We start from the raw sequence: 15,765 nt of genomic DNA, 5'->3' as shown, positions 1-15,765 counted from the left end.
ACACAGGGGAGTGCTACAACTCCTACTGGCAGGACTGATGATGCATCTCACTGTATTTTTACATCAGATGATAGACTCAGTTCCAGGAGAAGATTGTCATAACACTTTTCAGGTTATTGTATAAAGAAGTGGACAGATTGGTCAAGGTAACATTTATGGATGAAAAACACAGGTGGGATTTTGTGTATCTAGCTTGAAAACAAATTTGTCCCTTCTGCAGTCATTGTGATTTGTTCATGCGTCACCTTTGATTTGAATTACTATGAGTTTGAAGGAACTAAAAAGGCTGCAGCGCCATCGTAATGGAGGCTGGCGAAATTTAACCTTTTCAGTGGCTCTACAAAAATGCACTGAACAAGCCAATCTTTGCCACCAGTCTTCAAGGCTGCAGCAACTCAACTTTTCCACAATAACCACCGTATATGAGTTTCTAGCTCAGCAGGCAATGTGTATTCCTGAGATCTGAGTGACAAAGTCACAAAGAAATCTGATGATCTGACAGTGTTATTTTCTTTGTAGGGACTCAACTTCTGATTTTCTGGAAGTCGGCTCAGGTTGGAGGCTGGCCACTTGCAGCTAGAAAAAGAGTGGCCACTGCCATCTGAAAATGATCTGCAAGCCTGCAGATTCTCTCATTTTTGTGAGAGCCACAGAATATTGGTCCAGAGATGATGGGTTAATTGTGGCTGTTGTTGCTAGCTGGGGAGCTCTACTTGGTGTCAACAGGGAAGATGCAACAAAACTGACAACTGTATGTAAGGGCTAGCAGTGTATGTGGGAGTCTTCATACTAGGCCATCCCATTGTATTTATGTTTCCAGTTAAAGTTCTGCTTCTTAAGAGCTGGTTTTGCAGTGTGTGATAGTACAGCTGAAGTCGCTAGGGAGGCTTTGTTAAAGGCAAACCCCAGGTTTCTATCTGGAATTTCAAAAGGAAAGAGGCCCTCAGGAGGGGATGGAGTGAGGATACACCTCAACATTTCCAACTTCTGTTTATGCTAATTTGGAGGCATGGCTGCGTACTCATTGTCTGTGGCTTGAGGGATGTGACTGGCTTTCCTGAAGACAGAAAATCGGAGGAAGGAGGTGTGTTTGCTGCAGAAGGGCTATACCAGATATAAGAGATGACAGCTATGTGTTAGCAGCACTATGAACTGGCTGAAATGTCAGGAACGTTTTTAACACCCCTGGACCATGAGATGAAGAGGCCTAGTTTTCAGCATAAGGGGGTCCTCCTTTTTGTCCTATCTCACTAGAAAGGTTTGGCAGACCTGCACTGATATGACCTGGGAAGAAGCAGGGGCTTTATGATATGGTAAAAGGAATTCTGAAGACATTTGGTATCTATCCAGAAATCAACTGCTTGAAATGCCTGCCATTTCAGCAGCAGGATAAAAAAGTCTGATGAAGGCCTGCCTGGATGTATTATGTCACATGTGCGCAAGACCTGAGACCTCCAATCAACATTGCAAAGATGATGCTCCTGCAGAATTCCTTGTCCATCCTAACTACAGGTCTTCAAATATAGATGAAAGAACAGAGCAATATTTCTAAAGATAGATACCTACTTGACTATATAATCTGTTGCATGCAGGTAGTTATGGTAAGCTACCTCTCAGGACAAAGCCATCTTGGAGCAGCATTACTGAGAGGAAATTAAGGGAGAACTCAAGTATCTACAAGAGACAAGACATTGTTACAGATGTATCTCTGAAGAGGTTTGATCACAGCTTCAAAATTCATTCCTTTAAGGAGTCTAACACAGTTTCTACAGAGTTAAGGCATCTTCAACTTGAGGCCCAACTGTTTAAGGAACAGCCAACGAAGTCATGCTCTCAGAAGACTATTTTCAAGGTACATGCTGATAGCAAATACTTCATATATAATTATGATTGTTTAGGGAAAAAAGTAAGAATGTGGTAGAAGTGAAGATGCAAGAAGAATGGCCTAAAGGCTGTATCTCTACTAATAATTTTATCAGGGCAAGAGTATGGATCCACAGTGGAAAACTGTTCCCTGGCATCGCCTTGGCCTGTATGGACTAGGGAATGCCCAGGGACAGTTTGAGGAACCTACAAACATAGAAAAAGGTCTCTAGTTTCAGTGTCTTGAGTACCTCAGGATACTGACACCATGTACTCTATTGATATTCACGGCTGGATGGCTCACATCAGCCACTTTGGTTTCTAATGGATCAGAAGAGAGGTAACTGTTAGCACCTGAAGCCTGCTTAGCAGGGAAAGGCTTATTGTGAAAAATGTCCCTTTCCCCTTGAGCTAGTTGCCTTCAATGAAACAAGAAAAAAAAACATAGTAGCAAAGTGCTGTTGGCATGATACGACAACCTTACACATTGCAAAATGTCAGCAAAAGGCAGTACCCTCAAGACTCTGTAATAGAGGCTCTCTATGGAGGGGCCAGAAGGCTGCATTTCATACACTTCAGGAAGGCATATTGTACAGAACTGGAGAGCTGGAGAAACAGCTGATCATCTCCCAGATTTTTAGACAAGCTGTTGTAAATGCAGTTCAGAAAATTCTTTAAGCAGCATTAAGCATCCATCTGTGGAGGGACACAGCACCAAGCACAACTTTGCAGAAATGTGAACAGCCAAACGTGCACCAGCAAGCAGCAGAATGACTCTGGCCCAGGTGTCCACAAGTGTCGGCAGCACGCATGTGTTGGTTCCCATCCTTACGGAGTCAAACACACCACTCAACTGATCACTGCAGATCTCAAGCTCTGGGGTGGATTAAATACTTTCTTACTAGTGATTACCTCATCCAAATATGCACAAGCAGCACTATAGCTCTGGGGACTGCAGAACACTTAAGAACAAGTTAAATTCACGAGGAAGGTGGGAATCCACAGAAAGATTTTGTTAAACCTCACTAAGTCTCTACCTTTCTGGAAAACTCTTACCAACTTCTATATAGTCAATGTACTCAAATGACTCCCTGTGATTCTCAGTTGAGAGACTAGTGGGGGAGAGTGAACCAGGCCTTTAAAATAACTGAACACTGTAGACAGAACCAGACAACGGGACAGATGGTTCCCCCATCTTCTATTTACAAAACAGTCCTACAGTGGTCAAATAAGTTGTTGAATGTGGGCTGCCAACTTTCATTAAAGAGATGTGGGAGGAACAAATCATCATAGAAGTCCTAAACTTGCAGAGAACTCCTAACAGAAAATTTCTACTGTTTGCAAGAAAGGCAGCCTAATAAAATAAGGAAATTCAGGAACGCTATCCAGGGAGTGGAGGTAAAGTTCTGTTTTTCCAAACCAGAGAACAGATTATTGGTCCTTTGTAAGGTTATCTGCAGCAAGCAGGCAGCTAGAAATTAATGCTTTAGTCCAGCAGTTCTAATGGAAAAGTTCCATGGAAAGACTCCCTGAAGTTAAATTAGGGTTAATAAGATTTCTTGCTAGAGACTCAAGTTTCACTTGTGATAAGGGTCCTAAAGAATTTTAAGGCAGAAATTTGATGCACCTGCTGTCAGATCTGGAGGGAAGGGAGAAGAGAGGGAAGCAAAAGATCTTTTAAATGTAAGGAATATTTAAGTGAAATGTAGATGATCTGAAGACCCAGTAAGCTTGTGAACTGCAGTACTGGTTTTCAGGAAGGGAAATGTCTTTGAATATGGCTATCACAGCTGAGCTGGAAACCACATCACATGGAAAATGAAGCACAGGAGGGAGATGAAGTGAAGGAGACAACAGCAATATCAGAGGCCAAGAGCAGCTGACACAGGGAGGTTACTACTGGCAAAAGTGGGCAAAGTTACATTGAAATGCATGGCAGAATTTCACTCCAGGTAACTGTCTGTCCCCTAGCAAAACTTAAATAATCCAGTTCTTATAAAGAACAAAAAGGTTATGTTGAGCCAAAATGTTCTCTTTGGCTTCCCTCCAGACCTATTTGTCAACAGTTTGAATGGAAAATCAAACTTGTTTTTTAACAAGCTACCTGCACATAAGGGTACATGTTCAACATCACGTTCCAATTCTGCAGCTACAAAAGACCCAGTTACACACATGTACACATAGCTACAGAACTGGGAAGGATTTATCCTCTGCTGTTCCCACGTACAAATAATGCTGCTTCCCAGACATAAAATGAAAAGCAGCACTCGCTATGCGAGAAACATTCAAGGTACACATGCTAGCTGAGACACTGGGGTCTGTCCCTAATTAGTTTGTGATTTTGAATGTACTAGTAATATAGTCATTTGCACAAATAAAGTCATTTGCAGGTGTAGTCTGGGGACAGCCTGCACATTGTCCCCAGAAGAGTTTGTAAAGATACCTGGTATTCAGAGCCAGCTGGGCCATGCCTACATTAAACAAACAAACAGAAAGCTTGCTCTCTGAAACCATCCTGAAACCACCTTTATAAGCCAGAAATAATTCCTCAGCATGGGAGTGAATTTCCAGAAAGTGAGCAGAAATCAAACTGGCACCTGACCAGAACATGTAACAGAAGAAAGCAAAGTATCTGTTCAGGAGAAACCAAATGATGCTAGCCCATCACAGTATGAGCTCTGGAAAGATGTCGTATTTGTCATAACTGTGAAGAACACTAAAAATACAAGTCCAGATCATCCTCTGCTGGCAAAGCAGCGTGAGGTACCTCTGGATGAGGCTTTCAAGGTTCCCTATTAGAAGCTCATCACACTGCTCTACTGATACAGAAGAAGGGGCAGGACTGTCCTTCTGCATAGAATCCTATCAGGCTTCATATGCCTCCACACCAATTTGTTGCTTCAGCAGTGTTCATACAACCTGAGCACATATGTTCATATATTTAGAAGGCCTCTGTATAAACATACTCGTGTGAAAAAAATGCTCCAGCTGAAGAGGCACATACCTGCACTTGTAGATCCAATTCCTGCAGTAAGCACAGAGCGTGGTGTGATCTTTACTGCATACTTGAGAAACTGAGATTTCCCTGTACCTGGGTCTCCAACCAACAGAAGATGCGATTCACCTTGGGGGAAAATGTTGATGTAGGAGTAGACAGTTCATATACAGAGAAAGATATACACAGAATGCTCAGAATCAAATAATACTTTTCATTGTTCACCTAACGTTTAGCACTACATATGCATTACAATATACATATTATAATAATCACATATTTTATATATATAATATCCTGTTTAAGACTGCACTATTTATTTGGTGTGATAAATATATTGTTTAATAAAAGGATGTAGTCATATTGCTGCATCCAAACCAAATATTTACAATGAAATATTTTAAAAGTAGCAGCAGGAATTTGATGTACATCTGTAATGTCAGTTCTTACATGTTAGAGTACGTATTTCTCAGGCTCAACTTACTCTTCAACATGAAACAAAAGGATACCAGGTTTTAGTTATCGTTCCACTATTCAGTTACTTGAATTATTGCAAAAAGGACTAATAAAACCAGCAGGCTGTTTTTCTTAACTAATTCTGTTACACTGCCAGTGGTTACACAACTCAGTAATTTCAAAACAACGAAATTACAGAAGTGAATAATTTGGCTACAACAAACTCACTGAAGTGCTCTAAAATGATTTCACTGTCTTCCACAAAATATTAATACAACTTCAATTCAGACATAAAGTCTATAACTTTACTTAGCTGCTGGAGCATTCAGAAAATCCTGTATCTGTATATACTGACATACTGTTTTAGAATCATTATGACCTACATTGATTACAACCTGCATACCACCTGGCACATGGCATATTTGCGATCTAATAACAACAGAAGGAGAATCAGCAGGCAGATAACTTAGAATAACAGAGCTAAGTGAGATGTGCTGACAATCACACATGGAAAAGTCTGGCATTAGGAAGTAAAATGAATCCTTTAATTTTTCCTTTCAATATAGTATAGTGAGCCACATTAAGGAAACATTAATATTCTATCCTTTGGTGCCAAATACTGCTGGGAATATTCTACTAGAAATCATTTCAAAACGTTACTTATACAATAAAAAGTGAGTTTCTGTTTTATCTAAAACAACTGCCTTTAATATTCTACTTAATGGAACCCTGAATGCCTACTTTTACTTGGGAAAAATTAAAAAGAGGAAGTCTAGACACCCACTTGATTTCTCTGAAATTCTGGAAGAATACTGAGCATTAATCAAAAATTGCTCTCACTCAAGTAAACGGGATGATCATGCTCCAAACCCCACTGGTTTGATTTTGGAGGGGGGAGGCATGTGAGAGAAGGCAGTGATGGAAACAACTGTTAGAAAAGATATGATACTATTGGAAACAATACTAACCTCTGATTCGAGTTCCAGTAGCATCGGCCCTCTGCACACCACCAGCAAGCACCATGGCTACAGCCAACTTCACCAGGTACAATCCAAAAACTTGAGGACACAAGCTAGCCAAAATTTCATTTCTCCCTAAAATGGAACAAAAAATGGCACTCAGCACTGCCCCACGAGTAAAATTCGGTTTCTCCTATGTACACTATCAAATAACTGCCCTATGTCCACAGTTCTGTGTACACTCAGAAATAATTTGGGTCTGCTTCCTGAACAAGAGCAACAGGGCAGGGAGGAGATTTTGGGGTTTTGGTTTTTTTTTTGGAAACTGGACCCAAAGCAGTTGTTTGATCCAAACTTCCTTCATTATATCAGAGCTAAGTCTTCCACAGTCACAAGCAGCAAAGCCAATCCTATCACAGTTTAAGGAATCTATGGTCTCGATAGCATGAGGAAAGGCACTAACAAAATGCCATCATGCAAATTCTTTTGTTTCACAGATCAAGTGTAGGGTCTATAAAGTATAAAACAAAATCTTCCAGACTTCAAAATATCTCCTTGAATACCAGTGTATTGGTGCATTCAAGAAAACTAAAAAACCTTCTAACACTTGAAGAGCTTTGCCCTAAACCTGTACACCCATAGCATAGCTCATTTTCTCATCATCTTGAATTTCCTTCTTTGTCTCTTCTGTGTCAAATGTTCCTTTTTCCCACCCTTCTGTGTCTCTTTCCAGCAACACAGTATTTCAGTCTTCTACCATAATGATGTTGACTTAGAAGGTCTGTGACAGAATTAGTTCTGTCCTTTGAGATTTTGACACTAGCAGCACAGTATGGAATCACAGATTCAATGCTATACATAACTCCCATTGCTAGGGAATAAACAGAGTGACCACTTTTGAGTTGTTAACTTCATGTTTTAAATTTAGATGCAAGTACATGGTACTGGCAAAATATGTAGGCACCTAAAAGATGACTTGAGGCGTATGTATTTATTGTGGCGATATTCTGAAGGAATTAACATCTTTGTCCAAAAATGAGATTTAAAAAACTTCACTCAGCCACAGTGTAACTTGAGATTTAACTCCCCAGTTGCCTCTGTTTTACTTCAGATTCATTTGCCTTGTGATTGCTGAGCAGCTTATCTGCTTCTTCCTAGATAGCATGCAGGAAAAATAGTCACTTGCATAAGTACTCTCAGAGGCCTGCCATAGAAGTCTTTTTCAGGACATCGAATACACAGCATCATGAACTGATTGACACAAAATGCAGTAGTAGCTACTATTATCTCTTGAAAAACAGTAAATGTACACACATCCTGTTGTGAAATGGCCTACACCTTAACTCCTTAGTCAAACTTGATCTTGCCCTCAGTTTCAACATTAATTCAGACAAAGAGCCTGAAACAGACATCTTGGGCAGCCAGGGTCTTTCCAATTTCCACCTCAGTTTTCTGGTAGCCACCTCATATTAATTTTTTTATTCTGAATGGGTAATATTGCCTAAACCCACATTGCTCCCTGCAGGCTTCCAAAAATTGTCCTGAGAACTGAAGATTAAATAGGACCTTCAAAGAGGATCCTGAACTACTTTCTGAACAGTTCTATCCATGGTGATAAGAAATGTTCTCATTCCAAACAGCAGGAAGAAGAAATGTTCTTGTTCCAAACAGCAGGAAGCTAGCAATTAAATTGCTTTCCAGGAAATTAAACTGCATTTCCAGGAAAGAATCTTTGTCATTGACACGATCTCCAATTTCTTATGTGAGTGCACCAATTTTTAAGCTGACATGGGGAACATTCTCACCTACTTTTCCTCCTGTTTGTCTTTTAGGAAGGAAGACTGAGCCCTTTTCAGGGTTTTAAAAGACAGTGTTAGCCTGAGACAGGTTAGTGGCAGAAATCCAAGAATCCATCAAACTTCCATGCTGTTCAGGAGGAAGCACTCAAGATTACGGAGAGGGACAGAGTTCCAGGCACAACTCATACTAACTCTCAGGTGTTTAACTGCAGACCATGGTAAGTTTAGGAACCGGCACACTAAACACTCTGGATGTTCTGGAAGCCATTGTGAATTGGAAGACGCCATATTTGATAGAAGGCTCTGCAGCACCTAAGTCAAAGGTTTAGGCATCCAAGAGTTAGGTTAAAGATGAGATGTACTAAGCTCTCTGGTGAAGATTCACCGCTTAATTTGTGATGCAGAGACAGTGAGTCAGATCTCTTGCCCCAGAGTCAACAGCAGACCCAGTCAGATTAGTCTGACTAAAAGCAGATCCAGTCCACGCTATTTCTTCTAAAAGGCATGCTGCTTCTTTCTTGATTAAAAAATGCTTTTCTTTTTTTTCCCTGATCAATATATTATTTCTCATTTCTTGTTAATAAATGTTTCACAAAACACCTGACTAGAAGTCTCAAAAGATGGAAGATCAATGCAGTATGTTTGGTATCTTTTTTCCAGTAAGAATTTCATATTCCCATATTCCCATACTGGGAAAAATATATTACTGGATGAATGAGTTGTGGGATACAATAATGGGGGAAAAATGAGTTTAGTTTCTGTATTTTCACTCTTGATTTAATCTCTATCTGATCATGTGTCCTACTTAAAGGCTTTCACCTACTAACCTGCTAAGGGATCATTCCTATGCCTTTCCCAGAAGTCTTCAAATTCCTTGCGGACTTCTTCATCTATTACAACCCCTGCCAGCTGCTCATTGTTTACTTTAACATAGTTGGCTTTCAAAACAAGCTCCAAGTCACAGCGTGCACCCTCATGGAAAGGTTTCCACCTCTGCATTACCACTCCATACACTGTGATGTCATCTCCTGGAAGTAACAACAGAAATTAGTAAAATAACACCTGACTTGAGGTACATAGATGTATGAGCTGCAGTGCACAGCAATGCAATTGAGATCTTCTTGTTACAGTTAATAAGGTTAAAAAGATCAAGAAAAAGCAAACCTGCAGTTACTGCAAGTCTAAAACATTAAGCAGCTTGCTTGTGTCTACAGCAGGAAGCTGCTATGTGTTTTTATTTCTGTTTAAGGGAGGTGAATACTTAAAGGTATAGCTTTGCTTGTTTCCTCTTTTAGAAAAGAGGAATTCATGGTAAACTGTAGAAGCTCTTCTTTCAATTAGATTTATTATAAAAAATTTTAATCAAAATTTACTTGACTTCTGGTAACTTCAGTAATGAATTCCAGAATCACTCATTAACATTCTGGCTACAGTGTTCTTCTGAGAAAGCACAACCAGAAATTAATTTCTTCTGAGGATGTGCCTATATGAGAGGTTTTTGTCACTTCTTCATACATCCTCCTGACAATTAGCTTCCTTTTTGAATGCCAAGTAGCTTTCTCCACCTGCAGCACTCCTTAGATAGGAGGTCAGGTTACCTAGCTCTCCAGCCTACAGAGACACACCACATGCTGTGTGACAATGTGGACCAATCTCCTCAAGAGGTTTGGTGTTTCCACACTAACAAGATTTAATATACTTTCTGTACGGCACAGCACATTACTTACTGAAACTGGTCTGTCAAACAGTCAAGATGTAACATAGGGATGTATGACACTTTCTGTAGTATTATTCAACTGCCATGCTAACATCCAAGCTGAAATAGCAATGTGAGAAATGAACATAGCTCACTCAAGAAGCCCTCAGCACTGACAGCCTACTTGGCAAAGATTCACCTCAAACATAAAAATAAAAATGTGTATGGTACAAACATATGAGATACATGCTGTATCCTCACCAGACTTGCAACTGTCCACTAGGTCATCTTCTAGAACAACCACCATGCAACGAGGGATGCTTCCAACAGACAGTCTTTGAACCTAGGAAATGGAAGGAAAAGCACTTTTTAAAAACAGCACCTTTCAAAAGCCATTTATAGCTGCTCTGGCTTCAGGACCTACATTCCTTTCCTGAAACTGAGGTCAGGCCCCGTTTTTTTCTCAGAAAATGTACACAGTATGCACAGTATACATGCCACTGCTGCCATGAATTTACTGACAGAAGCTTAACGCTTATGTTAATGAGAACAGGACTGGGTATTAAATCAGCTGAAGGTGCTTAAACCTGGGAGGTGCTGTGTTATTTCAATATCTTGCTGAAGAAAGCTCACTAAACAAACTCATTTGAAAGAGGTGGGGGGTTGGTTTGGTTTGTTTTTTTTTTAATAATTTGAGATAGTTTTAGGTACCTGTTCAATATGCAAAGTTTACTTTGGGTGCTGAAGCACATCCATGGGTTAGAATAACCTTTCACTGAAGTATATACTGAAAGATTATTCTATATATTTTTCTGGTGCTTAACCATAATTTGACAGGCTGAGATGTAAGTTTACACCTGGGTGTCAAGGATTAAATCAACAACAGAAAAGGAAAATCACACACAACCAGAAAAACGTGTATTGACAAATGTGCCAGTAAGACCTGTAATTCTCTTTCTTTTCTCCGGGGCAAAATCTATACAGTCTTGTCACCATCTATTTCCAGCTAGCAATCTTTCCATTTACACTTAAAGGCTGCAATAGTTTTTAGAGTATCCACTGCACAATTACAACAATAAGAAGTACCTTTTCATGCTGCAGCACATGGTCATACATGCTAGAATTCTAGATTTATTCACTCCCTAGGGCCTAGGAAGGTTAATTTCCCCCTTGTATATTATCTAAATGGCCACAAATAGTTCATATCATTGTCAGTACTGGTGGCATATACACAGATACTTGCAGAGCTCAACAGGAGACACAAGTGAAATTCATTCCAGGTTTAACTTTACTGTGCTTAATAAGCCTATGCTGCTGAAAATCCTTCCCATCATAGAGATCTGTGTGTCACACAGAAAACCAAAAAAGAAATGGTCTAGAAACCATATGTCAGAAAAAAATCATTATATGAACATGTAACATGGGGCTTGTTTACTAGAAAGAGTTTTATTCCCTTATTTTTTTGCTATTCTGAACTTTTAAGAGCTTCATTTCGAATTTCATACATTTCTGTTCTCATACATACATTGCATGTAGATTGGCAACACTATCCTCTTAATCTATAAAACTAAAACCCTGAAACAACTGAAAATATCTTAGAAAAGGTTTATGAAAGAGATACTGAGCACATTAAAACCAGAAACGTTGCCTGCAATATAGCCTGCTTATTCTCAATATTCATACAGTGTAGATTTTCATGTGCCAGTTTTATCTCACTTATGCACTACTGTAAGAAGAGGCCCAATTGTTTCTTTCTCCTCCAGCTTAGCTGTACTTTCACCCAGGGCTACCTTCAGAAAAATGAATGCAAATTCTGTAAGGTTCACATATTCAATAATTGTTGAACTCAGTACTGGCTGAAGGGAACAGACATTTGCAGATACCATGTACTGACCACACCGCACCACAGCTGGCCTTGGCTACCACTGGGCTAGCTTTAGTCCTTAAAAGCAGCATTGAACATCAGCATCGTATAATATAAACACTTAGAGAAACAATGCACACTTGGTGTTGTAAGGATTTGCCATGGAAATTTCATCTAAGCACTGACCCTGGGTGTTTCATACAGTATTTAATGGAGTTACCTAATAATGCAAGTCTAGTTAACATGTGCCTACATTTTTAACTCTGACTGGAGATTGACCAGCAGGCTATCTGGCTTCTCTCGGTTTTCTCAGGCAGTTGTTTTAAACAGCAACAGAACCTGTAAAATTTTTCTGCTTCTCTTAGTATGTAAAACTTTCCAGTGGAAATGGGATAAATTTAATTCTGACATAAGCACCAACAGTATCACTAAAATAATGAGCCCTCAAATGCCTCCCTGAGTTAATTCTCTTTGTACTTGGCACACCTATACCTTAATATCCTCCTCTTCCCCCCCCCCCCTTTTTTTTTTACCTGTTCCTGAATTTTGATTTCTTGATAGTCTCTGCAGCAAGCAGGAGAAGAGGTTGTTCCAGAGAGACAGGTGAACTTGGTTGAGTTGCAGCCTTCTTCATTCAGACAGGCTGATGGACGACAGAATGTGTAGTACTGCTCAAAGTCAGCCTTGACAGCAAACACATGCTTGCACTTATTGCAGATATAACTCCGTTCAAACTCCAAAACTTTCACCAAACTGGTACGTATGACAGTCCCAGTAACAGACAAAAAGTGACCCACATCCCTGGCTTTAGGAATGTGCTCTCGAGTCAGCTCTGGGCAAACAGGCAAACCTGTTAAATAAAAATAAGCGCACCATAAGGCTATGCTTATAAAACATGGAGTTATAATGCAGTTAAACAGAAAGACTAGAAAAAATGCCAGACATATTAACAGTAGACATTGTTATTGCTGTTTCATAAATGTGATTCAACAATTCATCTGTTGTAAAATAAATCTGATTCACTGGCCTCAGTTAGTGAAAATCATCAGGCACTGAGCACTAACAGAAAATGTTGCTATTTTACTCTCCTACTCTTGCCAGGGGCTGAATAGTCACAAAGAGTTTCCAGTCATGGAAAGAGATACTGATGTTCTCAGATCTATTAATTAATTTAAATGATATTTAGACAAATACCATTTATTCTGCAACTGGTTTATCTGAATTGCAACATTTCAGTTATGGTACTTAATTGTAGTTCAGTGTTATTCCCGCAGTTAAACAAGTGTAACTCTTCATTTTATGTGAATTCTCAGGTCTAGGCAAATCTAAAGTTCCTAGTCTGTGAGCATCTGACCTTAAATCATAGAATGGTTTGGGTTGGAAGGGATCCTGCATACCAGTAAACCTCAAGCACAAGGAAGATGGCATAAAAAGAATATAAAGAGGCTACGAATGCAACAAAAGCAAATTCACTTTACGATCAAATGAACAGCGACAGAACACTTTCCACTTGCTCTCCTTTAATTCCACCCCAGCAGTCAGCTCTATAGTGTACCCATCCCACTCCAGCATTCACCTGTGTGGCCACCACAGCGACTGAAATCCTCAGGAAGGTTCATCCACCTCAAAAGCCTACAAAGTCTTTATGAAAATAAATGATCTCTGAAATGCACACCTGAGGACAGCATCAAAATATTGCCTCTTCATAAGTTAGTATATGAGCTACAAGATACTAAAGATTATCGACTTAAAAAGACACTGCCTGCTCTTAAAATAATTTCTTAGCTTTACTTCCAAAATAATGTTTCTAATGGGACCAAAACTATTTGTGTATTTAAGTCAAATCTTCTCAGTAGCCTTGTCTGCTAAAAAAAGGACAACATGTAATTATTTCGGTGTTTTCAAAACCAAATGTTTTATAAGAGTGGTGAGGCACTGGCACAGGCTGCCCAAAGAAGTTGTGAATGCTCCATCCCTGGCAGTGTTCAAGGCCAAGCTAGACAGAGCCTTGGGTGACATGATTTCATGTGAGGTGTCCCTGCCCAGGGGAGGTTGGAATTGGATGATCTTAAGGTCCTTTCAAACCCAAAGCATTCTATGCTTCTATTTCTATATGATTTCAGGCATGCTGAAACATTTCATTTTGATTCTTTTAAGCCAATTGTTTGGACTTCTGCTTTTGTTTAAAGAAAATATTTTAAAATATTCAGCTAATTTTAAAAGGTAAAAGAATAAAGTAAAAAAGGGAAACAGAAAAGTAGAAAGGAATGAAATATTCTGGAAAAGAAATGAGGTATTATGTAGAACTGCAAACAGATTTTTCTGGTTGATTGTGACAAAGCTGGTGACATATTTTACCAAACCTGCCGAAAATTGTTTTTCTCCCACAGGTTTGTATTAAAAAAAAAAAAAAAAAAAATCTTTTTTCCTAGCTCAGTATTGGTGCAGCTCAACAACCTTTGCAAAATACAACACATCTCACAATAGAGAGAGCTGCAGCACTGTTGTCAGGACATAGGTTACATCATCTCTGTGACTACTGAAGAGCCCACCGTATGAGTGGAAAACAAAGAGCCTTCATTCCGGTCATATCAGACTCTTTGACAAATTCTTTAACTGAGTATGTCCCTCTTTGCATTAGCTCTACTGTATTAATAATAACAAATAACTATTAGAAGCCGCTTGGCCATCAGTAACAGACACAGCAGTGCTCAGGCTAATGGTGAGTAAGGGAAAATCTTTTAATAGATTTGTAGCAAAAGGAGAAATTATACAGTCAAATTTCTACAATGCTAATTCAGGCAAAGAACTTCATCTTTTACTTTCTTCAGCAAACCTGGGGAAATCATCCATTATTAATCACTGCATATTCAGACTCCCCAGATCCTTCCTTGAACTCCCAGGCACCCTGTCCGTATTGGCATGAGCATGCTCAGAATCCACTCTTATACCTAGCACAAGAAAAAACACTTCCTCACTTCAGTCCAAGCCTGACATGCAGACACCCTCAGCCCCACCCCAGGTAGTTGCCTGCTCCTCCCACTGAAAAAAGTGCATCACCTTCTCCTCATTCCTGTTGGACATAGGATTGGGAAGTGGCACTCCAAGATGAGAATCCTGAAGGTAATCAGAACCCAACATCCACTTAAAAAGATAACAGTAGCATGGGAAAATCTTGGCAGAAAAAAAAGCCTACAGATCATTCATCTTATTGCTTTTGCTTCTTCAGGAGCCGGCCTTCCAGTGGTACGGAACATAAACCAAACTACAGGGACAGATGTCACTTTGATCCAGCAGGACTACACAAGGATAACCACCCTCTGTTCTTTATCAGTTTCCCGCTGGTTTAGTGGTGGAGTAATGTGTGAGTCTGCTGATTAACTTCTTTCATCAATCACTAGTCAGACTTGTTTTAATCAGTTCTTAAAACTATTTGACCAAACATGGCAAATTTTGCCTGAGGTAGATTAGGGAATATTTAGACAAAATATCACTCTGGGAGGAACGGTCAGCTCCAGTAGCAGGTTGATAACAGGAGCAAGAATGTCTTAAAGCCACCACTACTCATGCAGTGATTGTCTTCCCCTTCTTGTACTCCTTTTTAATACTTGCTGGTAGCTTATGAACTATTCATACTTTGAACATAAATAACCCTGTTTTCATGCTGAAGCCCTGAATGATGAAAATGCATCTTAGAACACTAGGGGGAAAGTTTTAATTCACTCCTACTTTTGTAGGTACAGGTTGATGCCCAACATTTCAACTTCTAGTACAACGAAGAAGCCATCCTTGTACACCACATATTCAGCTGTTTTGTACAAGCTCCTTAACACATGAGTTGGTAGCAAGTCTTTCCCTAAAACCCTGGAGAAGGTAGCACTATGAGAGAGGCAGGCTGATTAAATTTCTGATGTGTTTTTATGACAATATTTTTAATAAACTTACTTGGATGAAACACAGGCCTATTTAACAACTGTGATTCATCCAAGTTCAAGCTGTCAAGAGACTGAATGATCATTAACCACTCCAACACAGGGCAGAGGAAGGAAACAGAAGTTGCCAGCTCCTAGTTTTGCAGACTATTGCTTCAAATAGCTATAACCAGAAGTGACTGGTAAGGTCACCAGTGCCAC

The 15,765-nt window shown here is 39.6% G+C and overlaps 1 protein-coding gene across 6 annotated transcripts in view; it reads right to left on the bottom strand.

Moving 5' to 3' along the window:
- Positions 1 to 15,765, bottom strand: part of MCM9 (minichromosome maintenance 9 homologous recombination repair factor) — a 45,529-nt gene that overhangs the window by 28,596 nt on the left and 1,168 nt on the right. For 5 of the 6 annotated variants that reach the window (XR_009967352.1, XM_062632416.1, XM_062632417.1 and 2 more), the window contains exons 2-6: positions 12,166 to 12,482; positions 10,030 to 10,111; positions 8,900 to 9,100; positions 6,283 to 6,408; positions 4,868 to 4,987 (exon numbers count right to left, since the gene is read on the bottom strand). Coding sequence is in view for 5 of the 6 variants with exons in the window: in XM_062632416.1 (XP_062488400.1) it covers positions 4,868 to 4,987; positions 6,283 to 6,408; positions 8,900 to 9,100; positions 10,030 to 10,111; positions 12,166 to 12,482 (846 nt within the window). In the remaining variant the exon portion in view is untranslated. Of the gene's footprint in view, positions 1 to 4,867; positions 4,988 to 6,282; positions 6,409 to 6,589; positions 7,428 to 8,899; positions 9,101 to 10,029; positions 10,112 to 12,165; positions 12,483 to 15,765 lie in introns of those variants that run through there. The other variant, XM_062632421.1, reaches the window with a different exon arrangement.

This window comes from Pezoporus occidentalis, unplaced genomic scaffold, assembly GCF_034315485.1.
Source record: "Pezoporus occidentalis ecotype Australia unplaced genomic scaffold, CSIRO_AGI_Poc_V1 ctg39, whole genome shotgun sequence".
Taxonomy (NCBI): domain Eukaryota; kingdom Metazoa; phylum Chordata; class Aves; order Psittaciformes; family Psittacidae; genus Pezoporus; species Pezoporus occidentalis.
Note: the sequence above shows the minus strand (reverse complement) of the source record. Positions and strands in the feature narration are given on the sequence as shown.